General features: G+C 40.3%; 1 protein-coding gene across 2 annotated transcripts in view; it reads right to left on the reverse strand.

Annotated features, from left to right (window-relative positions):
- Positions 1-3,326: 3,326 nt before the first annotated feature.
- The window catches only part of calcr (calcitonin receptor), a 44,015-nt gene continuing 26,524 nt past the window's right edge, over positions 3,327-20,817 (reverse strand). Inside the window, exons 10-20 of one of the 2 annotated variants that reach the window (XM_029514090.1) lie at positions 20,445-20,610; positions 20,250-20,360; positions 19,979-20,091; positions 17,339-17,430; positions 14,802-14,928; positions 10,837-10,990; positions 9,879-9,939; positions 9,668-9,734; positions 9,342-9,560; positions 8,710-8,751; positions 3,327-5,382 (exon numbers count right to left, since the gene is read on the reverse strand). In XM_029514090.1, coding sequence (XP_029369950.1) covers positions 5,161-5,382; positions 8,710-8,751; positions 9,342-9,560; positions 9,668-9,734; positions 9,879-9,939; positions 10,837-10,990; positions 14,802-14,928; positions 17,339-17,430; positions 19,979-20,091; positions 20,250-20,360; positions 20,445-20,610 — 1,374 coding nt within the window. In that variant the 3' untranslated portion in view covers positions 3,327-5,160. Of the gene's footprint in view, positions 5,383-6,399; positions 6,572-8,709; positions 8,752-9,341; positions 9,561-9,667; positions 9,735-9,878; positions 9,940-10,836; positions 10,991-14,801; positions 14,929-17,338; positions 17,431-19,978; positions 20,092-20,249; positions 20,361-20,444; positions 20,611-20,817 lie in introns of those variants that run through there. The other variant, XM_029514092.1, reaches the window with a different exon arrangement.

A 20,817-nucleotide genomic window follows, 5' to 3' on the forward strand; every position in this document is an offset into this window, starting at 1 on the left:
GGGGCTCTGTCCATGGTGCTGATGGAGCCTAAACTTTACGTAGGAGGAAATGTAGGAAAGTTTGGTGCCAGTTCCTAATTGATGCACAGGTACACAATGAGGTTACTGACAAGTCCACACAACAAGCAACAGCATGGCACATTTCTGATGGCTGCTCTGACACAATTGTCCTATGATGTGCAATGTGTCATACATTTAAGTGGTATGCAGAAGGCTTGATTTATATCTGTTCAGTTCTTGCAGACTCTTGGAAAGCCTGACTGTGATATTTGGCTAACAGAATATATGCTGCCATTTAATTCAATCTCGTCCATGCCAGTCTTCTTGGTGGGTTTTATTGTGGTGCTTTGGCTCACCACAGCTGCTCGCTCTCTGCATCAGGCCGTGGAATGAATTGTCCCAGACCCGACATGAACCTCACAGGCCCTGTGCTCCATAAATCACCTCTAGGTGAGGGTGTACCACCAGCTGTCCAGCTCAAAGGCCAGAAATGACAGTAATCTCAGGTTGCTGCCTCCCAATCTGCAGGCTTGGACAGTTAAATAATAAAAGTCGGTGAAGAGAGCAGAAGTTGGTCATTAAGAGAGCGCTGGCAAGTATGAAGTCACCTGATCCAGACACATCACAGAGATCACTCATGAAGCAAAGTTTAAATCTGCAGCTTTTTTGTCCACGGCATAAGAAACACTTAAAAGTAATCCCAGCATTTCCAGCATGCCTTGAAAGAGAATTTCAACCACAGCAACTGCATTGCTGTTATGCCTAATTATAACGGTGGTATTTAGCAATCAGTTTTCTTAAAAAAAAAAAAAAAAAGCCAAATTATATTGACCATGATCTAAAAAAAAAAAAAAAATTAATAAAAATAAAAAGTTGAAACCGCTAAGGACATGAATATTTTTTACAGGAGCTGCACCATTTATTTATTGTAGTTCCCTTCTACTGAGACGTGCTGGCTTCTGTATATAAACACAATAATCTGTAGCCCTGTTGTGGCAGTCTTTGGTCTCTTGGTGTTACTGGCATGTTTGCTCAGGGATTGTGACTGTGAACTGGGCTCATGTATGCAGCCCAAGCGGTTCAGTCAGTCCACTTGTGTTGGAAGGAGTGCGCATGAATGTACCCAGCAGTGGAAAGTTGAAAGGAAAGGGAAAGGGCTCTCCCTATCATCAGCGATCTGAGCAGCCATAATCCAAACCTGGAGCTCTGATGGTGTCAGGTGAAGATTTAGACTGTGGACAGCTGCAATGTCTAAATCTCTTGCTTTAATGCTGCTGAGTGAGGAAACACAAACAATCACAACCCCGTTGGCTCGGCGCAGTTTGCTGTAGGGTAATTCTCAAATGCCTGAAATAGGCAGCTGCTGACAGTTTCCTGAAGTTTTCCAGGCCAATGTGCTCCCAGAATGGAGGCTGATCAAAAGAATTTATGGCTCCCTCTAACTTTTATTTTTCCCTTATATAAACTAAAGTCAGTTCACACCAGAAAGGTCTCTGATAGTCAGGCAGAGCTCATCAGCTTTATTTTTTAGATTAATATGGAACTCCTCCACATCTGCCTTCATATGTAAAACAGTCAGATTGAACATTGTCATGGAAATATTCCTTTTGATGACTGACGTATTATGCTGCTGGCAGAGGGCAATATTTACTAGAAGAACAGGAGACAGCTGCATACATGTCCCACTTCATCATCGTATACCGTTATCTCATTGATTCAGAAGGTCAGTGAATATGCAGGAAAGTGTGCCTCCCTTTCTGGTTTGTACCATTATTATTCAGCAGAGCCTGAAATTACATATCATACAGAAGGAAACGAATAAATGATATATAATAATATATAATATAAATGGGAGGAATGCAGCCTTGCTGGCTTGATGCCAAACCTGAGGGTCTAAGCAGACGTTAGAGATGAATAGTGTCAGTCGATTCTGTCCTGTTGCACACGTGGGGTGCTTATATGGATCTGAGTTGAAGGTTGCAAATAAAAAGCGGGCTGCATGGCACCGCCAAGCCTGAGGGACGACAAAGCAAGACACTCGATGGAATAAGACTTCCTTTGTTTTCCCTTCACACTCATTAAACAAAACCTCTGAACCCTGAAACACTAACAAGAACAGTTTTGGCAAAAATGCAGCTGAATCATCAGAGGAAAGTGCAGAAATAGTTCAAAACTACATTTTTGCTGGTTTGGTTGAAAAAAAGCCTCAAGGTGATTTTATTTTATCATTAAACAATCTAAAGAAGAAAATCACGTTTTATTACTCACATAAGTGCTGAAATGATCCATGTTCAACCTTCAACACATATATGCTGCATGCAGCTTGCTTCTTTGATTTGTATTTGCTTAGGAAATGAAAACCAACACCGTCCAGCATCAAATGTGTGTCCATTTGCTGAATATGTAAAAAAAAAAAAAAAGAATAAAACAAAACAAAGAACAAAACGACAATCAGTCTGTCTTTTAGAAAGAGTTTTTTATCGGCTTTGAGATGCCGGTCTGGGCTGAGACGAAGAAAGAGACAGTTAAAAGCCAAAGTACATGACAAAAACTTGACAAAAATAGCTATCAGAATATTTCACAGTGCAAAAATCTATAATATACACAGAGTCTGCATTTAATTTACACGGCACTGACATACAAAATACATACTGTAGCATCTCCATCTATAAAACCACAGCTTTTACAGATGGAGAAGAAGGAAACATAGACTAGCATACCAGCAGTAAATAGCACTAGTGAGCGATAAAATCTCCTCTGCCATCATAGGAAGATGGTGCCATTCGCTCATATTGATTGTCATTCTCCATTTCTTCCTGACCATAACAGCAAAGCCACTGAAATGAAGCATTGCAATTAATCAAGAGGGAGTGAAGGGAGTCGTAAAGCGAAGCGTGTGATGACCTTGCCGCTGGCTCACATGGTGAGCGGTCAGATTTCTTTCCAAATTAAATGCTACTTTAAATTTGAATGCGTCTTCTGTGCATAATCCTGTTTCTACCTTTCAAAAACATATGCTCATTATATACCTTTGATTCTAACAATAAGTTATATCTTATTATATATAATTGTTGTCACAGACCAGTACATGTGAATGTGAATTGCACAGCCCCTTTTATACTGTTAAATGTGCAATTTCATCTCAGGTCCACTGCAGGGGTACATTTTAACTGCAATTACTCCGCAACATCTCAAATACAAAACCTGTCAGACAGTATTTCCAGTTGACAAAAAAATGATCACAGAAAACCTGACCTCACATTCAACAGATAATCACACAGAAGCAGCCAAACGGGCAGAAATTATTTTAAAGAGCCTGTAAAAAAAAAAAAAAAAGGGAAAAAGAAAAAAAATTAGATTCAGCAAATTTTTCCAAAGCAGCGCAGCTCCAAATAACAGGGCAACATCGCAATATTCACTTCTGTTTGACTGACATTTCTTAAAAAACCAAAGCGTCCAGCTGTCATAGCTTAATGATGCAGGGCTTCACTAGGAAGCAATAGGTCTGGTGCTGAGTGTCACAAACAGAACAGGAGCATCAGAAAGTGTGGGATGAGTCAATAGGAAACAATACCAATGCCATCCTTCATGCTGCCTTGTGTTTTACATACCGGCTTTATTAGCTATCAGCTGAACCGTCTGGGGTAATGAATAGTTTTCCCTGGCTAAATTCCATTTATTGGCTATTTAGTTTCGAAGCCTGTTGAGGTTCCAAGTGACCGTCACAGATGAATGCGTGACATTATAATTCACTTGGGGCTTGTGTTTGTATTTATACTTGAATGCACATTTCTTAAGTTTCATTTTCCCAAATCTTATGAGTATTCAGCACCACCTTACGAGTTACATCAATGTGCCAATGACACTTTTTTCTTATTAGAAACATTGTGAGCAAGTTGGGAAGTGAATTTTCATTCAGTGTGGATGATATCCGCTTCAAATCATATCATACCATATCATATCCTTAGGAAGCTTTTCTTCCACCATGGCTGCTCATTCAAACAAAAGCCTGCAAGCTACACAAATAAATACGCAAGGAGTAAACAGAACATCACATTTTCACCAAAGAAAAGATTGATTAATGGCATCAAGATCATGAAAAAGGCTGATTGACACTAAAATTAGACAGTGCAGCAGAGAAACTGCTCTCTGTCTGAATCATTGGCTCAACTGAATGTGTAATTGACTCGCTGCTTGCTGCTGTTCAGCTTCGAATAAAGTTTTTATTTCTGTATATTGTTAATGTAGTTGTTGTTTTTGTTTGTTTGCATTTAGCTTCTCTTTGCTTCTCAGCCCTGTGATCGGCAGAACATCAGCACAAAACTCGGCTACTGAAAAACAACAAAGCAGTTGGAGTTGCAGCATCACGTGACAAACAGTTAGAACAAACTGAGGAAAGAATGGAAAGAATAAAAATATTAATTAATAAAAATAAAACATTTTCCTCAATAAAACATGGTGAACATAGATTTTGTACACGATTCCAGAGGATCCTTTGAAAACTGTCCACTCTATTATGGCACATACGAGCAGGACTGTAGTGTTGGCTGATGTGCACACGTGTCTGTGTGTCCTTTGCTTCAGGGGGCCACATCTGTGCTCATCTGGACACAGCACACCCCGTCACAGCTGTGGCCACCGTACGGTACCCTTTGGTATAGGTGACGTTAGGAAGGATTCACCTTCGTAAGCATCATCATAGCCGTCATTCACGTCTCCATCCTGTCAATCATGGCTGACGTTATCACCACTGTGGCATCCAGGACTGTTGTCACCTCACACGCTGCGGTGAATTGACCTCTCACTCACCATTATTCCCGTTTCAGGCTTCAGTCACAGTGAGCACGCTCGCCCAGTTAAGCAGCTTTAGCAAATGACACGTGTCAAAAGCAGCTCTTGTCTCATGCTCCAAGTTTTGGAAAAAGCAGCTGTAACACCAATGTAAAGTTAAAATTAAGTGTCAGTCTTGTCGCTTTGCAGCGGAATGTACCCAAATGAGCTTTTTATTTCCAGACCCATACAGTATTATGTCCTCGCCTGAGCAGACCGGCATTAGCCTCTCAAATTTGAGATATGTCAGGATCTGTTTTCCATTCTACATCTCTGATGCTCCTCTTCAACTGCTGCCACTAGTGCACTTCTCTCCCTCAGCGTGGTGACTTAGGCATATGTCTCCCCGGATTTCAGTGCGACCCGTTCAGAGTCCTCGGCGTGGCGCCCGTTCAAGTGTTCGCTGTTACAGTCATGATGGTACATGAAAGTGGGAACCTCTGAGATGGAGGTGGCTGTGTAGGAGGTGGAGCGCATGGAGCAGTGGTCCTTCCGTCTCTGACCCCACTGGGTCTTATACTGCGTCCACTGTCTCTTCAAAGCTGCCTGCACCTAGACACCAAACACAGGAAACAACTGCGATGAGAATGTTCGAGCTTTTGGAGGTTTGTATTTTGTTGACCATTCCTGAAAAATGACTTAAGCTGTTTCAACAGTGTCTTCTACGTGAATTTTCCATCGGACCACATAAATGTCTGCAGTATGTTCTCTGCTGTTGATGCTGCTTGAACAGTTTTGCTGTTCTGTTTTGACCTAGAAATGATTCTATCAGATGTCCAAATTCACATGCAAATCAATGTGCAGTGGCACTGAGATGGGATCTTGCGACTGTACTAACGCAACAGAAGATGTTGAGAATAACTGCTGCAACATGAGAGGCGGAAAATTTAAACATCTTCTTCACTTTGCTTGAAATGATGCCGAATGGTTCATCCACAATATAACTTCTGTTCAGCTGCAGGCTAAAGATTCAGTCGTCTGTGTCACCCCCTGGGATGTTTGAGGATCTTCCCCTTGGTTCATTTAACACTTGCAGCCATTTGACGAAATATAATAAAGTATTAATATTTGACCTTTGGCCTGAAATTTGAATAAAATCATGCACAGCCGTTCCTTGTGGGTACATTGTAAAATGTTGCCAGAATGGCACCATGTTTACGGTTCAAAGGTACATTAATGTCACTTTTCTTTACAGCTCTTTTGTTTATGGTTGGGTGAAATAGCACTTTAATTAATCATTAACGAAGTCAAAGAGTTGCTGCTGACTCTTTGTCTTCGCTGTTCTGCTCAATTTAACTGATGAGGATACTTTATAACTCCTCCGGTGCTTCACTTATTACATATGCAAAAAATGTTCAAGAGCAGTTTGGTGTCTAAGAGAGCAATGTCCGTAATAGTTATTCTGTGCCTGGAAACCAAATCCATTTGGTACTCTAAAGAAAGCTATTACGTGAGAATCATGCAAGTTAGCCCGAAAGTTAGCCCGAAAGTTAGCCCGAAAGTTAGCCCGAAAGTTAGCCCGAAAGTTAGTCCGTGATGTGATCGACAACTGAGATATTAAATGAAAAGTCTGGGGATTTGCCATAAACATACCACCCATGAAGTGAAATATTGAGATATCTTCCTTTTTCAGCATTTCCTTTCTACATCAAGCGTGAAAAGTTTGTGTTGTCAAAGATCAAATGAAAAATACTTTCTACCACCCGCCTGCCTTAGAAATCTTCTCCTGGAGTCTCTCACCCTATCCTCAGACAAAACACAGAGGCACACAGACAAATGCATTTAGAGAAGATGCATCACAGCAAGCTAGCAATTATGGTGAAGTTTCTCCGTAAAATCTGCCCCACAACACTTTCAGAATCTTTTCCAGTTGGAGTTATTGTAACTCTCCTGACCCCAAATATATGAAATTCAAAGTGATGTGAAAGGAAGAACAGCAGCACGTCATTCATGCTGGAAACAGAAGCTGTTTCACTTCTTTTTTGATCAATCATTAATTGGCAATCAACAAAATGGTCCTGACTCATTTCTGTTGATCAGCTAATCATTCAGCACTATGTACATGCTGACTAACTAGCTGCAAAAGAACCGGCGTGTGGACCAAGTTCCCAAAAACAGAAACTAGAGCTGCAAACGTCCCGCTGTGTACTGTTAATCCTTTTATTCTGCAACGCTGTAATGCTGCTGTAATTGCTGTGAGCATATTAACACACAATGATCTAATGATGTAATCATGACACTAATTGTTATGATGAGACAAAAGCGTCGCCTCCATGCAGAACGTCTTGCTTGATGTCACAAATACAGCAAGAATGAGCCACAATGGGAGCATTGAGGAAACAAGGCAGACCTGTGCAGTGTGGCCTTCAAATTAAAAAAACTGAATTGAGCCCAGCTCCACAATCCTGTGTCCTGATTTAGGGAGCTCAATTGGTCATTATGCAGACGGAGCAGAGACACCCTTTCTTGACCCTGTGTCGCCCCCCACACCCCCCAATAAAAAAACAAAAACAAGCTCATTTAGCATACCCATATGAGCCCATTGCTCATATTCAGCACATAGTTTGGATGGCTTTGGGTATTTCTGTTAGATTCTGACGGTTTATGCATGAGCTGATACCTGACCCATTTTCTAAGCTGAATGAAACAAGCACAACCCCACAATAGCTTTTCCATGCCAGCCACATCGTTTTGCATATTTAAATCTCCTCCACTCTCTGTTTATGCATCTCTGGTCTGTTTTCTCCTCAAAGAATGAATTAATTCAGAGTTTCATTTTCACAGTTTCACTGTTCACTCCAGAAATAAAGAAATAAATGCATAAAAAAACCCATATTAGTTTTAACCAGGACAGAAATAGTTGTCTTGTGTTTTCCTGCTTCTCACAGTGTCACGGAGTCTAATGACCCACTAAAAAGCTCCCGTTCAGCCCATCAGCAATTGTCGCGGGGACCTCGAGCTTGAAACTGTTTGACCTGATGAACACAAACGTTTTAATGACACTCCAGTTTGCATAGAAAAAAGAGCTTCGACCCAGTTGTGGATGCTTGAGGTCAGACAGCTGCACACAGCCTTGAAAAGACTGACACGAGCTCCTGAAAGGAGAGCCCATTTGCAGCTGGGTTTGGAAACTACACAGTTATTCATAATCTATGTCCTGCTCTTCACCTGACACAACCCTTCAGTTGTTTTAGCACTACAGCGCTGAACTGAGGCAACATGCAGCGTGATGCTTTATAACCTGTTAAAACTGGACTGGTGACAGATATAGCATCTCCGTGATTTTTTTTTCTCTCAAACATCTGCCAGAAAAGAGCTTGTTGACTTGAGCCTGTGTCTGACATTCATGGGACACTTCTCAACGTGCTATGACGTACAGATGTAAGATCTCAGAGATCTGAGCCAGAAAAGAAAATATGGAAACGTCTGACAGATAGATGTTTATGTCTGATATTTAATGGCATAGGCAATGAAAAAATGAAAGTTTTACTTCCCTATCACAGATTGACCTTTACAAAAAAGTTCAATGGCTCTATAAAAACTATGATGTTATTTTGTTGCACACTCTACTGGATATTTTCCAGTTTCCTAAAGGAAACAACTGACATCCGGGGATACCACTCTTAAATCCATTAAACATGAAGCTGGAGCCAGGAGACCAAAAAAGACCGTAGACAACAGGAAGCAGGCTAGTCTAGCCTCTCTAAAGGTGACACAATTCACCTACAAGAACCTCTGAAGGTCACTAATTAAACAAACAAAACATAACTTAATTAGTGAGCTTTCGAGATGCTGGTAGGCAGATTTCCCAAAATGTCAGTGCTCATTTTAACTGCAGGAAAGCCACTCTGATAATATGTGTACATGAACGGTGCTTACCTCGCCATTGAAGAAGCAGAATATTGTTGCCACCAGTAAACCCTTGAAAAAAAAGCAAACGTGTACAAAATTAAAAATAAACACGTATTAACCAAAAGTCCAGGAAGGAACCGGAGACATTTCGGTGCAGCCATGTTTCTTTCTGGTTTGAGAATGAACCAAAAAGATTTGTTTAGAGAAAATCCCAAGATGGTAGTTGAAGAAAAATTTATGGAGTGGTGAACTGGTTCTGTTAAAGGTAATTCAGAGTCACATCAATCGATCACAACAGCAAAACAACTTTTATGGGTGGAAACCTTCAAGCATGCCAAATAGCTAAATCTCAAGTCTGACACGTTCCAAGGGTTGAGACCAATCTGGGCTGAGCTCAGAAGTTCTGCTTTTTCTCTGCATATACTTCTTCAGGCTTACTATGGTCACCTTTGTTTTAAAGCACATTTACGCAAACATTTACTGGGAATTGTGTTTCCCTTTATTATTCATTCTGGTGGCCAGAAATACAAAATGATTGAAACCCACAAAGAGGTAGCAGAAAGTTAGCACTTTTCTGATATATTCATTGAATTGAGCTCCATACCAGGCGGCTAAATGGAATTCAGGTTTCATTTTGTGTTTGTCAGCTCAGCACGTACCTGGTAGTGCATGAGTATGTGCATGATGTATTCGTAGACCTCCCCAGCCAGCCGGTTCTCTGGCCTCCAGGGAAAAATCACAAATTGTATTCCCAGCAGGGGCACCAGGATCAGGGTGGCTCTCACCGCCTTCATGTACATGTTGGACTCTGCCTGGTGGGTGTCTCTCAACTTGGTCACTAATACTCGGATGATATTTAGTAGAAAGAAGAGGTTGACCTGCAGAAGGTTATGAAGAGAAAAATACTGTTTAAGAATTAAAACCAAATTTCTAAAGCTGCGAGCGTGTTTTATATTTTGCTGAGGCAGGTGACTAGCAGGCTTACAAGAAGTGCTGCCACTATGGGACCATGAACTGCGTAGAGCAAATGGGTTTCCACACTCATCCAACAGCTACAGGAGAAAAAACAGATCTGTCAGTGCTGTCTGCCGCCCAAGATACACACACACATGTTCAAAAGCACGCGCTCACTCACAGCCGAGCACATATGTAAACATCTCCTATTTATTTGCAGAAGTTTCTGGAACATTACTCACTTGTCATCGAAATACTTTTTCCTTGCAACAGCATGGATGGATGCAGGGATGAGTGGAAAGCCTTAAACAGGAAAAAGGCAGCGGCCATGTGAAGTCTTGACTGACTTAAGTGAAATTCATGTGTCATTCACACAACAGTAAAAGTGCGGTTAGCTTGGCCAGTCATGTCATTTCACTCAGACGTCCTCATCAGACACATTATTATGTTATTTGTTTTTTATACTTTTATCTAATCCACCTTTACAGACTTTCCTAATGCAGCTTTACTGTTACGATTGAAACAACAACACCACAGATAATTTCCCTAAACATGAGTTTTTATTTAAACCTCTTCCATTAAACAACTATAAAATGAAATTAAAAAAGAAAGAATCTTGGCTCTTCTCAGCTGGATATAAACACATGATTCCTAGCACAGTTCATCAGCAGACACAGCAGCCACAGCTGGAGCACATTGACCACAGATGGACCTGACAAACTGGCTGTACTCCACACACACACGCACACCCACCCACACATACTCTCACACACACACACACACACACACACACACACACACAAGCACATCTAGCCTTTAGGTGCCTCTCCCATTTTTAAGAGTGACCATCCATTCACAGCAGTTACATCCACCTATTTGTTTGACGTCTATAACGACGTCTACCTATTGTACCTTTTTGAAAAAAGGTGATTAACAAGACAGTAGCAGCGCTGAGCGACATGGGAGGCCAGTAAAGCTGACCGCATGTCCAGGTTGGCATTCAGTATGCTACAGTACGAGTGCCGGGTGGTTATGAATGTGCCAGAATTCATCATGTTGACTTTTCCTACTGTGACTGAGTCCACTGTGGACATAACATTGAAAATCTTTAAAGCACAATCGAATATGTTTGAATATAAAACAATTCGAGTAGGAAAAAAACTACAGCACATAAAACAATATGAAGTGTAGCCAACTCACCCCAGCCCAGGAGGTAGTACCAGTGCAGGTGCTGCTCCTCTGCAAATACAGCGACTACGATAAGCGTGTGCAGGTAGATGCCTTCACAGAGCATCCAGAAATAATTGCAGCCCAGCATGTACATGTGGAAAAAGTGCAAAACCTTACAGCCAACCTGCAGAAACACCCCAGACAGTTCATCTGTTTTTGACTTTCTAGTGCAATGCACCTATTAAACAAATCAATGTTTTCACTGCTGGCATCAAACACAGTGGGAGACCTTCAGTAAGTATCTTTGCAGATATTTCTGCACCCAAGGTACAAAATCATTAGCCAGTATTATCCCTTCCAGAGTGAGAGGATGTTTATTCATTTTCCCCTCCTGGAGCTGAGGTGATTCCTTTTTGTATTTGGTTGTGTAATTTAGTTGTTTATCTCACTTTGCACAAAGAACTTATATAGTTCAGTAGACTACTATGCAATGTTTTACTCACACATCCACAACATAACAGCATTGTGTTCAAGTGATATTCTATTGCTTTAACTGATTAAATTTTCGAATTTCTTAAATGAATACCTTTGATGATATATTGCATGTCAATCTTATCTATCCACTGTCACTGTAATTATAAAGACACTTATGGTCCCTCAGCTATAAGGCCTGGACTGGCAGGCAAAAGCTCCCATGAACAGAACTGTACCCACTCTAAATCTTCTTGTCCCTGTTCATATCATTTTTTCTTCCCTTGCCCCAGATTGGTTCCCATCGGTCCCCCAGGTAACGGTAAAACAATAAATCTGCTTCAGCATTTCCCGTTGCAAAACAATACTGTTTCTCCTTCAATCTATGTCAGCTTCTCAGAAAAGTCAATATGATGCATGTTTTGATGTTGTGTTGTGTTGGCAAAAACATGATTTCCTTCCTTAGGTCCCAACACTCTCTGCTCGTTTCTTCTGCGCGCAGCTGGTTTAAATCAAAGCTGCCTGAGAGAGTCTGCTGCGGATGACGGTTCCAACCAAGTTATCATAACAGTCGCTTAACGTAACCCACAAGGATCAGCGTCACTGCCCCTGCTATTTACTCTGCACATGAACAACAGTTATTTTCAAAACAAGCAGTGTAATGTCTGTTTTTATACTGCTTGTTGGCAGTTTGTTCGCTAAACTCCACGCTGGATGATCACAACCCTTACGTTGTGATCCAAAGTGATGATGATGACGCCTATATTGGCTCACTTCTGTGGAATGGGAAATTAGTTGCTGATATTAGACATACTGTAAAATTGGCGTAGTATGTGTCATTTTCATGATGAAGATTTTCTGAATGGATAGTTTTGTGATCTTCTATATATTTATTTATAACTTCTTGAACAAATACACATTAACAAAGTTCCTTTTTATGAAGGATGTGATCAAATGAAACTGCTGTTCTCGGAGCTCCTCTGATTCACCTCTGAACTTCAAATCACGTCTCCTTTCCTGCATTTCCTTTTCAACGTGAGAGGCATCCATTAGAACAGACATTGCCTCATAGCAAAGTGTCAGGTCGCTTACTTTTCACCAACTCAGACTTTAGCTAACCAACGTCAGTCTAAAGTTACAGACGATGTTCTGGTTTGCAAATCAAGTTGCTATAGATCATTCAGATGTTTTCAGCCTCCTCCCTGGTCTGACATAAACTTTGGGGATTCACTCCTCCACACTGCTGGCAGGCCAAACCAGACTGTGTATCACCACACCAGAGAGAATAACAAGTGCTTGTTTTCTCTGTAGAAGCAAATCTCCACTGCAATCCACTATTCCTAAATCACCAGTGCAGAAAAAAAAAAGCTTTTAAGTCTCACTTTGGCTGCAGGATTTTTAAAAATGGGTCCCAACAGACAGATGCAAATCGCAATCACTGGTGCTTGTGATTTGTTCTTTGGCTCGCTCATGAAAACCAGGGCCACCCTGACCGATTTCAATTAACGCAACCTGACAGTTGTATATCCGGAGTCATCAGCTGTAACAGTTTGACAGATGGATACACCAGGAGATATCTATATATCTATAGACATTTCCTCTCATTGACATTGACGGCTGTGATTCCTGCCTGTTTGTTGGATACATTTACAAACTGGATGTGAAGAAAGACAGCAGTTAGGCTGAGCCAAGCCTCCACTGTATCCTGAATGTTTCCTGCTTTGTCAAGCGAGGGATGCTCCGGCTCAAAGCAGGCTGGGGCTGAAGGGATTGTGTGAAATATGAGCCAACTTATACAATCCTAACTTCAGTTTTTATATAACAACAAGCCCGTTACCAAGTGCTTGCTTTCATTTAGTTCGATTCTTTGTGAATGTTATAAGCAGATAAAATACTGACACCATTTTACTAAGCAGAGTAGATAAGATCCTTTTATGGAGTTGGAAAAATCATGCAACAACAAAATGTTTAAAAGGCACCAAAGAACCAAGGAATGGTTCTTGAAGAGTAAAACATGAATTTATGTTCAGTCTTGATAGCGAGACATTCCATCAGGACAGATTTATCGTCTCTACCTAAGCAGACTTCAGGATTTCAAGAATTTACATAAGGCATTCAGTGTAACTCCAGAACAGGAAAATGTGGAGGAGTGCAAAAAAAATGTCTGTCGACACTTCAACAGTAGAATGATATGGCACATTGAATACTTGAATATTGCTACGATACCCTTGAGAAGGCTGTTTGGTAAAATTAAACTATAGCACAGCCTATTTTGAATTGTATTTCTTGGCTTCACAAATCGAAGCAATTTTTAGTGCATAAATTTTTTTCTTCACAGCGTTTTTGTTTTTGTTTTGCATTCATTGTGAATGGATTTGTATCTCATTTCAAGGTGTTTCAGCGGTTCCTCTTCCAAATGTTTTTTTTTCTCCAATGATGGATAGGTAGAGACTTTATTGATTTAAAAATATTATATTGTACCTTTCTATTTGTCCCTCCTTTTGGTGCAGACTGAAAAATGTTCTAAAATTGGAATATTTATTTTCCCTTATCTGGTCTAAATTGTGTTTTGTTCTTTGGTTTATGAACTCCAACACTTTATATTTAATGAGTCAGTTATTTACATCACCATCAGCTCTTTTTCATGTGATGAGTGGTGTTTGGAATATTTCAGCATGCAAACAAAGTTCACATGGTCTACACTATTTTATTTCAGTCTTAACACATAGACATGAAAAATTCCATAATAGGGTCTCTGAGCACAGCCAGGAGGCAGAAAACAACCTAAAATAAAAGAGGGCTTATGAGGGGATCAACATGAATGTGTGTGCCTAAAAGTACTCAAATCTCAAAAGTATTGAGTTATAAATGTTCTCAAAAGGGAAACATGGTGCCAGAATAAATTAATAAATGTTTCAAGGTAAAAGCAGCTTAAACTGCTAATGTCTGTTAAAGGCTGATTAATGTCTGTTGTGTCTAGAGTTGTTGGTTGGGGGTCAGCGACAGCAAACAAATTGGTCTTGATGGAAAATTAAAGTATTGAGTCTCTTTTCATGACTGCTCAATAATGCTCATTAAAACGTTCTGCCTGTTAACACTGCAATCATCTCCAATAGGATTTTTAAATGAGCGTCCAATTTGATGGGTTTTCATACATACTGATGTCAATACGTAGAACAAATCTTTATTTTTTGACATATAGAAACTAAAACACACAAAAGTTTTTGGATTGTGCTATTTCAAGATAAACAAATTATCCCTTTAAATGTTGCCTGCTCGTATAAGGAAAGTATCTGTATATGTCAGCTCACAAAGTTGTGAGTCAAAGGTGGGGAGGATGAAAAAAAGGTTACACAAATTGCAGGATACATGTTGCACAAAAATTCTGTATATAAGAAAATCACCATTCATGTAATGATTGGCAATAATTAGTAAATGTTTGAGATGCAGGACAATGGCTGAATTAAATTTTTAGCAGATTAATGTCAGTATTTATCTCAAAGCACTGCTGCTCACAGACTCACTGGGTTTTTGCTGACCACCTCAGGATTGTTGACCACTGCCACCAGAGAGATGATGGTGAGAGCGGAGTTGAGTACGTAGGAGCAGAAGAGGTTCTTATGGAGTGTGATCCTTTGGCAACTCAAACTCCTGTGTGAAGAGAGATGCAACGGCAACAAAACTAATGAATGACAACATCGGAATAAAATATATTCTGACACACAAGATCATCGTCTTAAAGGTAACTGCCACAACAGAGTAACTCCCAAGACTGGCAGGCTGGGAGTTTAATGAGGTTGTCAGCTGCTGAGATCTTTTATCTCATAAAGGTAAAAATCCTCAGGATCAACGAGCTGGATTGGCTCTAAATGCTTCACAGTCCATGCTAGTACTGTTAAATAATGCACAATGAATCCCATGGGTGCTTCCTCATTACCTCAGCTGGCCATGCAGAATTAACAGCACAATGAAATACTTCCCAGGCGGTCAGAAAAAAAAATTATTTCTAGGCATTCATATCTGGAATCTTTTTGTTGTTGTTGTTGCTAATAATTAAATCATGTTTTAAAATGAAGGCAGCAGCAGAATGGTTGAAACTTTGCACTAAATACATTTCCCAGAATGGAGCCTTTCTATAAATGTCTTCTGCAGTTTACAAACTTATATGTACTAATAGCCAGTTTTATCCTGTCATGAGACCCCTGAGACTCATGAAAAACAGGAAGAACACAGAGTCTCCGAGGGCAAAGACAAAACAACATGAACTACTGGAAATTCTCACCGTCACTTCCAGAGGTTACCGTTAACAGAAATTAATAAAAGGACATGCATGAGGTGCTGAATGCTTATATTGAAGCGATTTTCTGTCAGGCTGACCCTTCATGGCGATGTTGTTCACACTGTCACTGGTCCGAATGTCTTTACGATCATCCGCTCAACAAACTCCTGTTTTTCACGACAAGCTGGAGTATTTTCATCGGGGAATCTCGACAGTGTCGATGTAGGGTCATAAATAGCAGGGTGCAGCTGTACGCCACCACATACCATTGTAAGCTTCACATCTGGATCTTATAAGAATCATTAAGCCTCCGATATTTTAGGCGTTCTGGCCATAAATTTACTCAGTAATTTTGAAAAAAAAAAAAAAAAAGATAAAATAAAAGGCTTTCTTTCTTTGGCTTTGTTACTTTATTGGGATCTTAAATTGTTAGTGTTTTGATCGTGATGAATTCTTAGTGCCCCATTGAATTGCTACATAGCTGCACTAAAAGTTTGACTCTAAGCGGGTCCTGGGGGCTTCGATAATGCACCTGCCCTAAACATGGCCACTAAATTTATGTGTGCGCATAAAACTTTGCAGCACACTGAGGGTCTCATACAAGATCGGTTCTGGATAACAGCTGCATTTTGGAGGTCAGCACCCCTCAACATGTCAAATTTTACAACCGCAGCATTCGAGAACTACATGGCCAAGTAACTCATCCAAATATTGTCACAGAACATAAAACTATTCCTCTCTCCTCAGCCACCACATTCAGGTTTTTCAACATCATGGTGCCATTAAAAACAATGACGATTAAGTTCAGTACCAGAGATCATTTACAGTGATATAAAGTTTTTACAATGTGCCGACGTTCGCACTGTCTGCTCCCTTTTTCTAAAGCTTTATTATATCGTTTTATAGATTTTCAACTCTTATCGAATTGAATTTTAATAGCAGTATCTCAACTAATTTCGCCCCTTTTCCCTCTGGGATTAAGCAGCACAATGGGATAAACTTCCATAATGAGCAACACACTCAGGTGCTCACGTTTCCAATAAAAGCAGAGAGCCAACACGATTAATGGACACCACAGCTCTCCGGTTTTGAATCCTAAAGAGCCATATAATAAATGGAAACCAAGTCTGCACGAAATAAGTGAATGTTTCAGTTACACTCAGTGGAGCAGCAGAACTGCTTTTAGGCTAAAAGCTTGCATTAAATTGTGACAGTGATGATGCTTAGATGTGTGATTTTTATTTTTAAATGCCGTCACGGCCAGTATATAATAATGAGAGCTGAGATGTTCATCAGCAGATGTTAGTGAACAGCGTGAGCCTTGGGAATGCAATATAATATAACACTTTAATTTTAACATGCAGGACAGAAAACAACTATGACCACTTCAAGGAATGCAGATGTTTTTTCTATTTATGGTTGCAGTTGGTGGAAATATGAAACAAGCAGTCATATCGTCAGGCTCACAGCTTGAAAAACTTTCAAACTTTCACTCTGCCAACGTAGGCAGAAGCAGATTGCGGATTCTGCTGACCGACCAAAGTACTGCCGATGATGAGCACTGAAATGGCTGGATGAGACTGTAGCGAAGGGCCAGCCCCATCTGTGAGCCCCGTCAGATCCACTGACACCAGCAAAGATTACTGAGCCTTTAAGGGGCAAAACTACCATCGATTTGCTGTTTCATCGTGTCAAATTTGTGTCATCACAGCATAACAATGCTGAATAATCATGTACAACCACACAGCTTCATTCTCAAACGGAGGACAGAAACTTCCTTACCTGAAGGAGAAGAAGATAGTGAGAGAGATAAGCAGGGAGGCTATAGACAAAGCATGACCCACGATCGCCATGTAAAACAGGATGTACACCGACTGCAAAAGAGGAAAAAAGAAAAAACGCAAACACAGACATATGTGATCGAGAAAACATATGCAGCATTACTGGTAAACCAACCTTACAGTGAAACTAAAACAAAGAAATGTGACACCTTCAAAATGACATGTTGTATGTTTTGCTCATATTTGTAGTTTCTTCCCATTTCTGTGGTAATAATGTATAAAAACACAGCTGAACCCAACTTTAGAGGAGAAAAGCAACTGCAGCACACATCTTCAGAGAAACTCATGAGAAGTTCAGTTGTTTTTAATCTTGGATCAGAAATGCTGCCCTATACTGATCAGTATAAATATCTACTAGTGTCAGTGTTTTAGCTCAGCAGTCACTTCTGGAGCGAACAAGTGTACATATACTGTGGTAATCAGGGATACCTTCACTAGTTTGCATATTCCCCGTGTCTATGTCCTGTATCAGCCTATGTCTTTGGTGATTCTGCAAACATTTTATTTGTAATACTTCTTTTTTAGGAGTCCATAAATTTTCCTCTGTGTTGGTTCTAGAGGAGATATGGGTTGGCTTGGCTTTGCCTTGGAGCATCAGACATAAGAGACAAATGCTCCGGTTTTGGATTAGATTTATGAACCTCCCAGATCATAGAATTCATAAAAAGATATTTAGTCAGGATACTTCGCATCACCATCCCTGGGCCAGCGAGCTGAAATTGTTATTTTATATGAATGATTTGTCTTACATTTTCCAGAAAAAAAAATTATGTTGTGATTCTAAAGGCATTATAAGCAAATAGTTCCAAATGCATGAAGATAAATGGTCCCTTGATGAATGGAGGAAGCCAAAATTAACAAGCTATCGTCTTATAAAGAATAATTACAGTGTGGAATCCTATGTTAAGTATAGTTTAATTAAAAGACAAGGATCTCTGCGGGCACAGTTTTGTCCAGGAACCATTCCAGTAATAATGTCTCTAATGTCACACCTGAGATCACAATTGTTTATTTTATGACCTTGTATATTGGTATAACAACCACTGCGACCAATAATTGCATGTCCTATAAACTCATATGGGTGGGCACTGCTTTGTTAGGGTAGTTGTGAAAAATAAGTCTGATCACTACTTAGCTTTTCCCATGTTGTTAAAAATGTCCCATATATTATAACGAGACCCAGTCTGATCCTAGAGTCAATTCATTCAGCCTTATCTGAACATCGTGGGACATTCACTTTGCCATTTTCTGTCTTGGATCAGATTGTTGAGACAGTTTGTTCTCAGACCTTTTTTGTGAAGCTGGAAGGTTGACTCAGCAAAGATCGGGTTTCTGTGGCAACAGATGCAGCAGCTGATGCCTTGTTTGCTTCAGATCGGCTGACAGATTTTTAGTCTTTCACCCAGGTCTGCCAGAGCAGCTGTTCCTGCTGCCTGGTGCACGGACTACAGGCATTTGGAGCGGATTTATAGCAGTTCTTTGGAAAACTTTTGTGTACAAGTTGCAGGTATTTAGATTTAGATTTCTTTATTTTTTAAATTGCTTTGGATATTTGTTGGGAGAAAAAAAACCAAAACATTTTAGCCAGCTCGCCTTTCAGTTTTGTGGTATTTGAGTGCAGTTGACTCTTTTTTCAGCCATGGTTTCATACATGTTTCAGCGTGAGGATTGCTTCCTTGGTTGTATGGCACATGAAGCCCACATGAATGTAAAAAACACCACAAAAATTGCATCAGCACAGACACTAACACACTGTCAGCTACTACCCGTTACAAGCAAACAAGCAGCTTGCTGCTCTGGTTTGTTTTCGTTTCGATTATATTAAACCTCTGAACTCCTGAGTCTTGGTCGGGGGGAAGCTCAAACACGGCTGAGTATTTCTGACGTCTCCTGTACATGCTGCTGTTTTGTCTGTCAACCTAGACAGGGGGCGTAGGGGCTAATCCAGATTTTTGAAGGAGAAACTCGATGTTCTCGCCAACCTAGGTTGTCATTTTCACTTGCTGTGTGGTGAAACACTAAACATTTGTCATTGTATAGTATTTTTAGGTGGCTGTTGAAGTTAAACGTGCCTGGAGAGCAACTTTAAAGACTTTTGTAGACACTTTTAAAGTCATATGAGACATTCAAAAATTTGTTTTAGTCCATGACTGTGTCTAATGTCCTTCTTGGCTCCTACAGGAATGAGCTCTTTGGTGTCCTGCTCTGGTTTCCGTGGCGAAACACTGTTAGCATTGTTTTGTTCCAAAATAAAATATTCAAATTCTGTTGAACTGGAAAACAAACATCTGTTTTACCCTTTAACCTTGTTACCTGTATAACTCACTAAAATCACAAATCATGCTGATAAAAAGTTAATCAGTGACTTCTAACCAAATCGTGTCCCTAAACTTTCTATTCCTGTGGTGTGATCTCAACCTGCTGATCTCACTGGATATATAAATATTCCTGGAACAGTGGGCAACAGTGTCAGACCTACATTTCCTCCCATCGGCCCACACTGAAACAGTGAGAGGACTCCAGGAAAGAAAAGCGAAGATAATGCTGGATCTGTAACAGCAAGCTCCCTTATGTAAATTACCTTCAGCTTTGCCTTAGTGTTTTCATTGCAGAGTGTGTAGTTGGACCAAGTCCTGTTGGTATCCGGGTGGCGAAACCATTGACCATCTTCCCCGCAGTACTTGGTTGCCTTTTCTGAAAGTAACAATTAAGTACTGAATATTCCAAGTCTGTACATTTCAGTGTTTCTGTATTCTGGTTCTGTTAGCCTTGGTGAATAATTCATCCTGAGAGCAATTCATATTATCTACTTGGGGATCATGAGAGGTTAAGTCTCTAGTTTCACTGCTCACCTGTGGGGTCAAAGTCCCCAAAATAATTGGGGCAGTTTTGAGAGGTGTGGGTTCCCGCTGGAGTATCGTCCCAGCACAGCCAGCCATCCCAGTTGCGGCGGCAGTACAGACCTGTGGCATCAACTTTTAGTGAAACATCCACACAGATGCACAGAAAGATGAAGTGAGCCTCGGACAAGTCGATATTATTACTACCTGATTTGTTATACACTGGATCACGGTTCATTTTCTCAAAACATTTGTACTGGCTGTCAAGAATTTTCTTCCGCACAATTTCCTGCTCCTCTGGATTTACTGTAGGGCTGACTGTCGTCTCCTCCGCAGTTTGTAGCTCAGTTCCCCCCGAGAGCTGGGCAGCTGCCTTTATTTTAATGACGTAAATACATACACACAGTCATTATCAATCAACATAACACAATGATTTCTTTTTTCTTTTCTTCTTTCTTTTTTTAGTAAAGGGCCCCTTAATAAAGAAATAAAGAAGCATTATAAATCCTGCATATTCTGCCAAATTGTTATGTTTGTACTTAGCTTACCATGTGAATTATGTGTCTGAGGTTTAGTCTTA

The sequence above is a fragment of the Echeneis naucrates genome, chromosome 11 (genome assembly GCF_900963305.1).
Source record: "Echeneis naucrates chromosome 11, fEcheNa1.1, whole genome shotgun sequence".
Lineage (NCBI taxonomy): Eukaryota > Metazoa > Chordata > Actinopteri > Carangiformes > Echeneidae > Echeneis > Echeneis naucrates.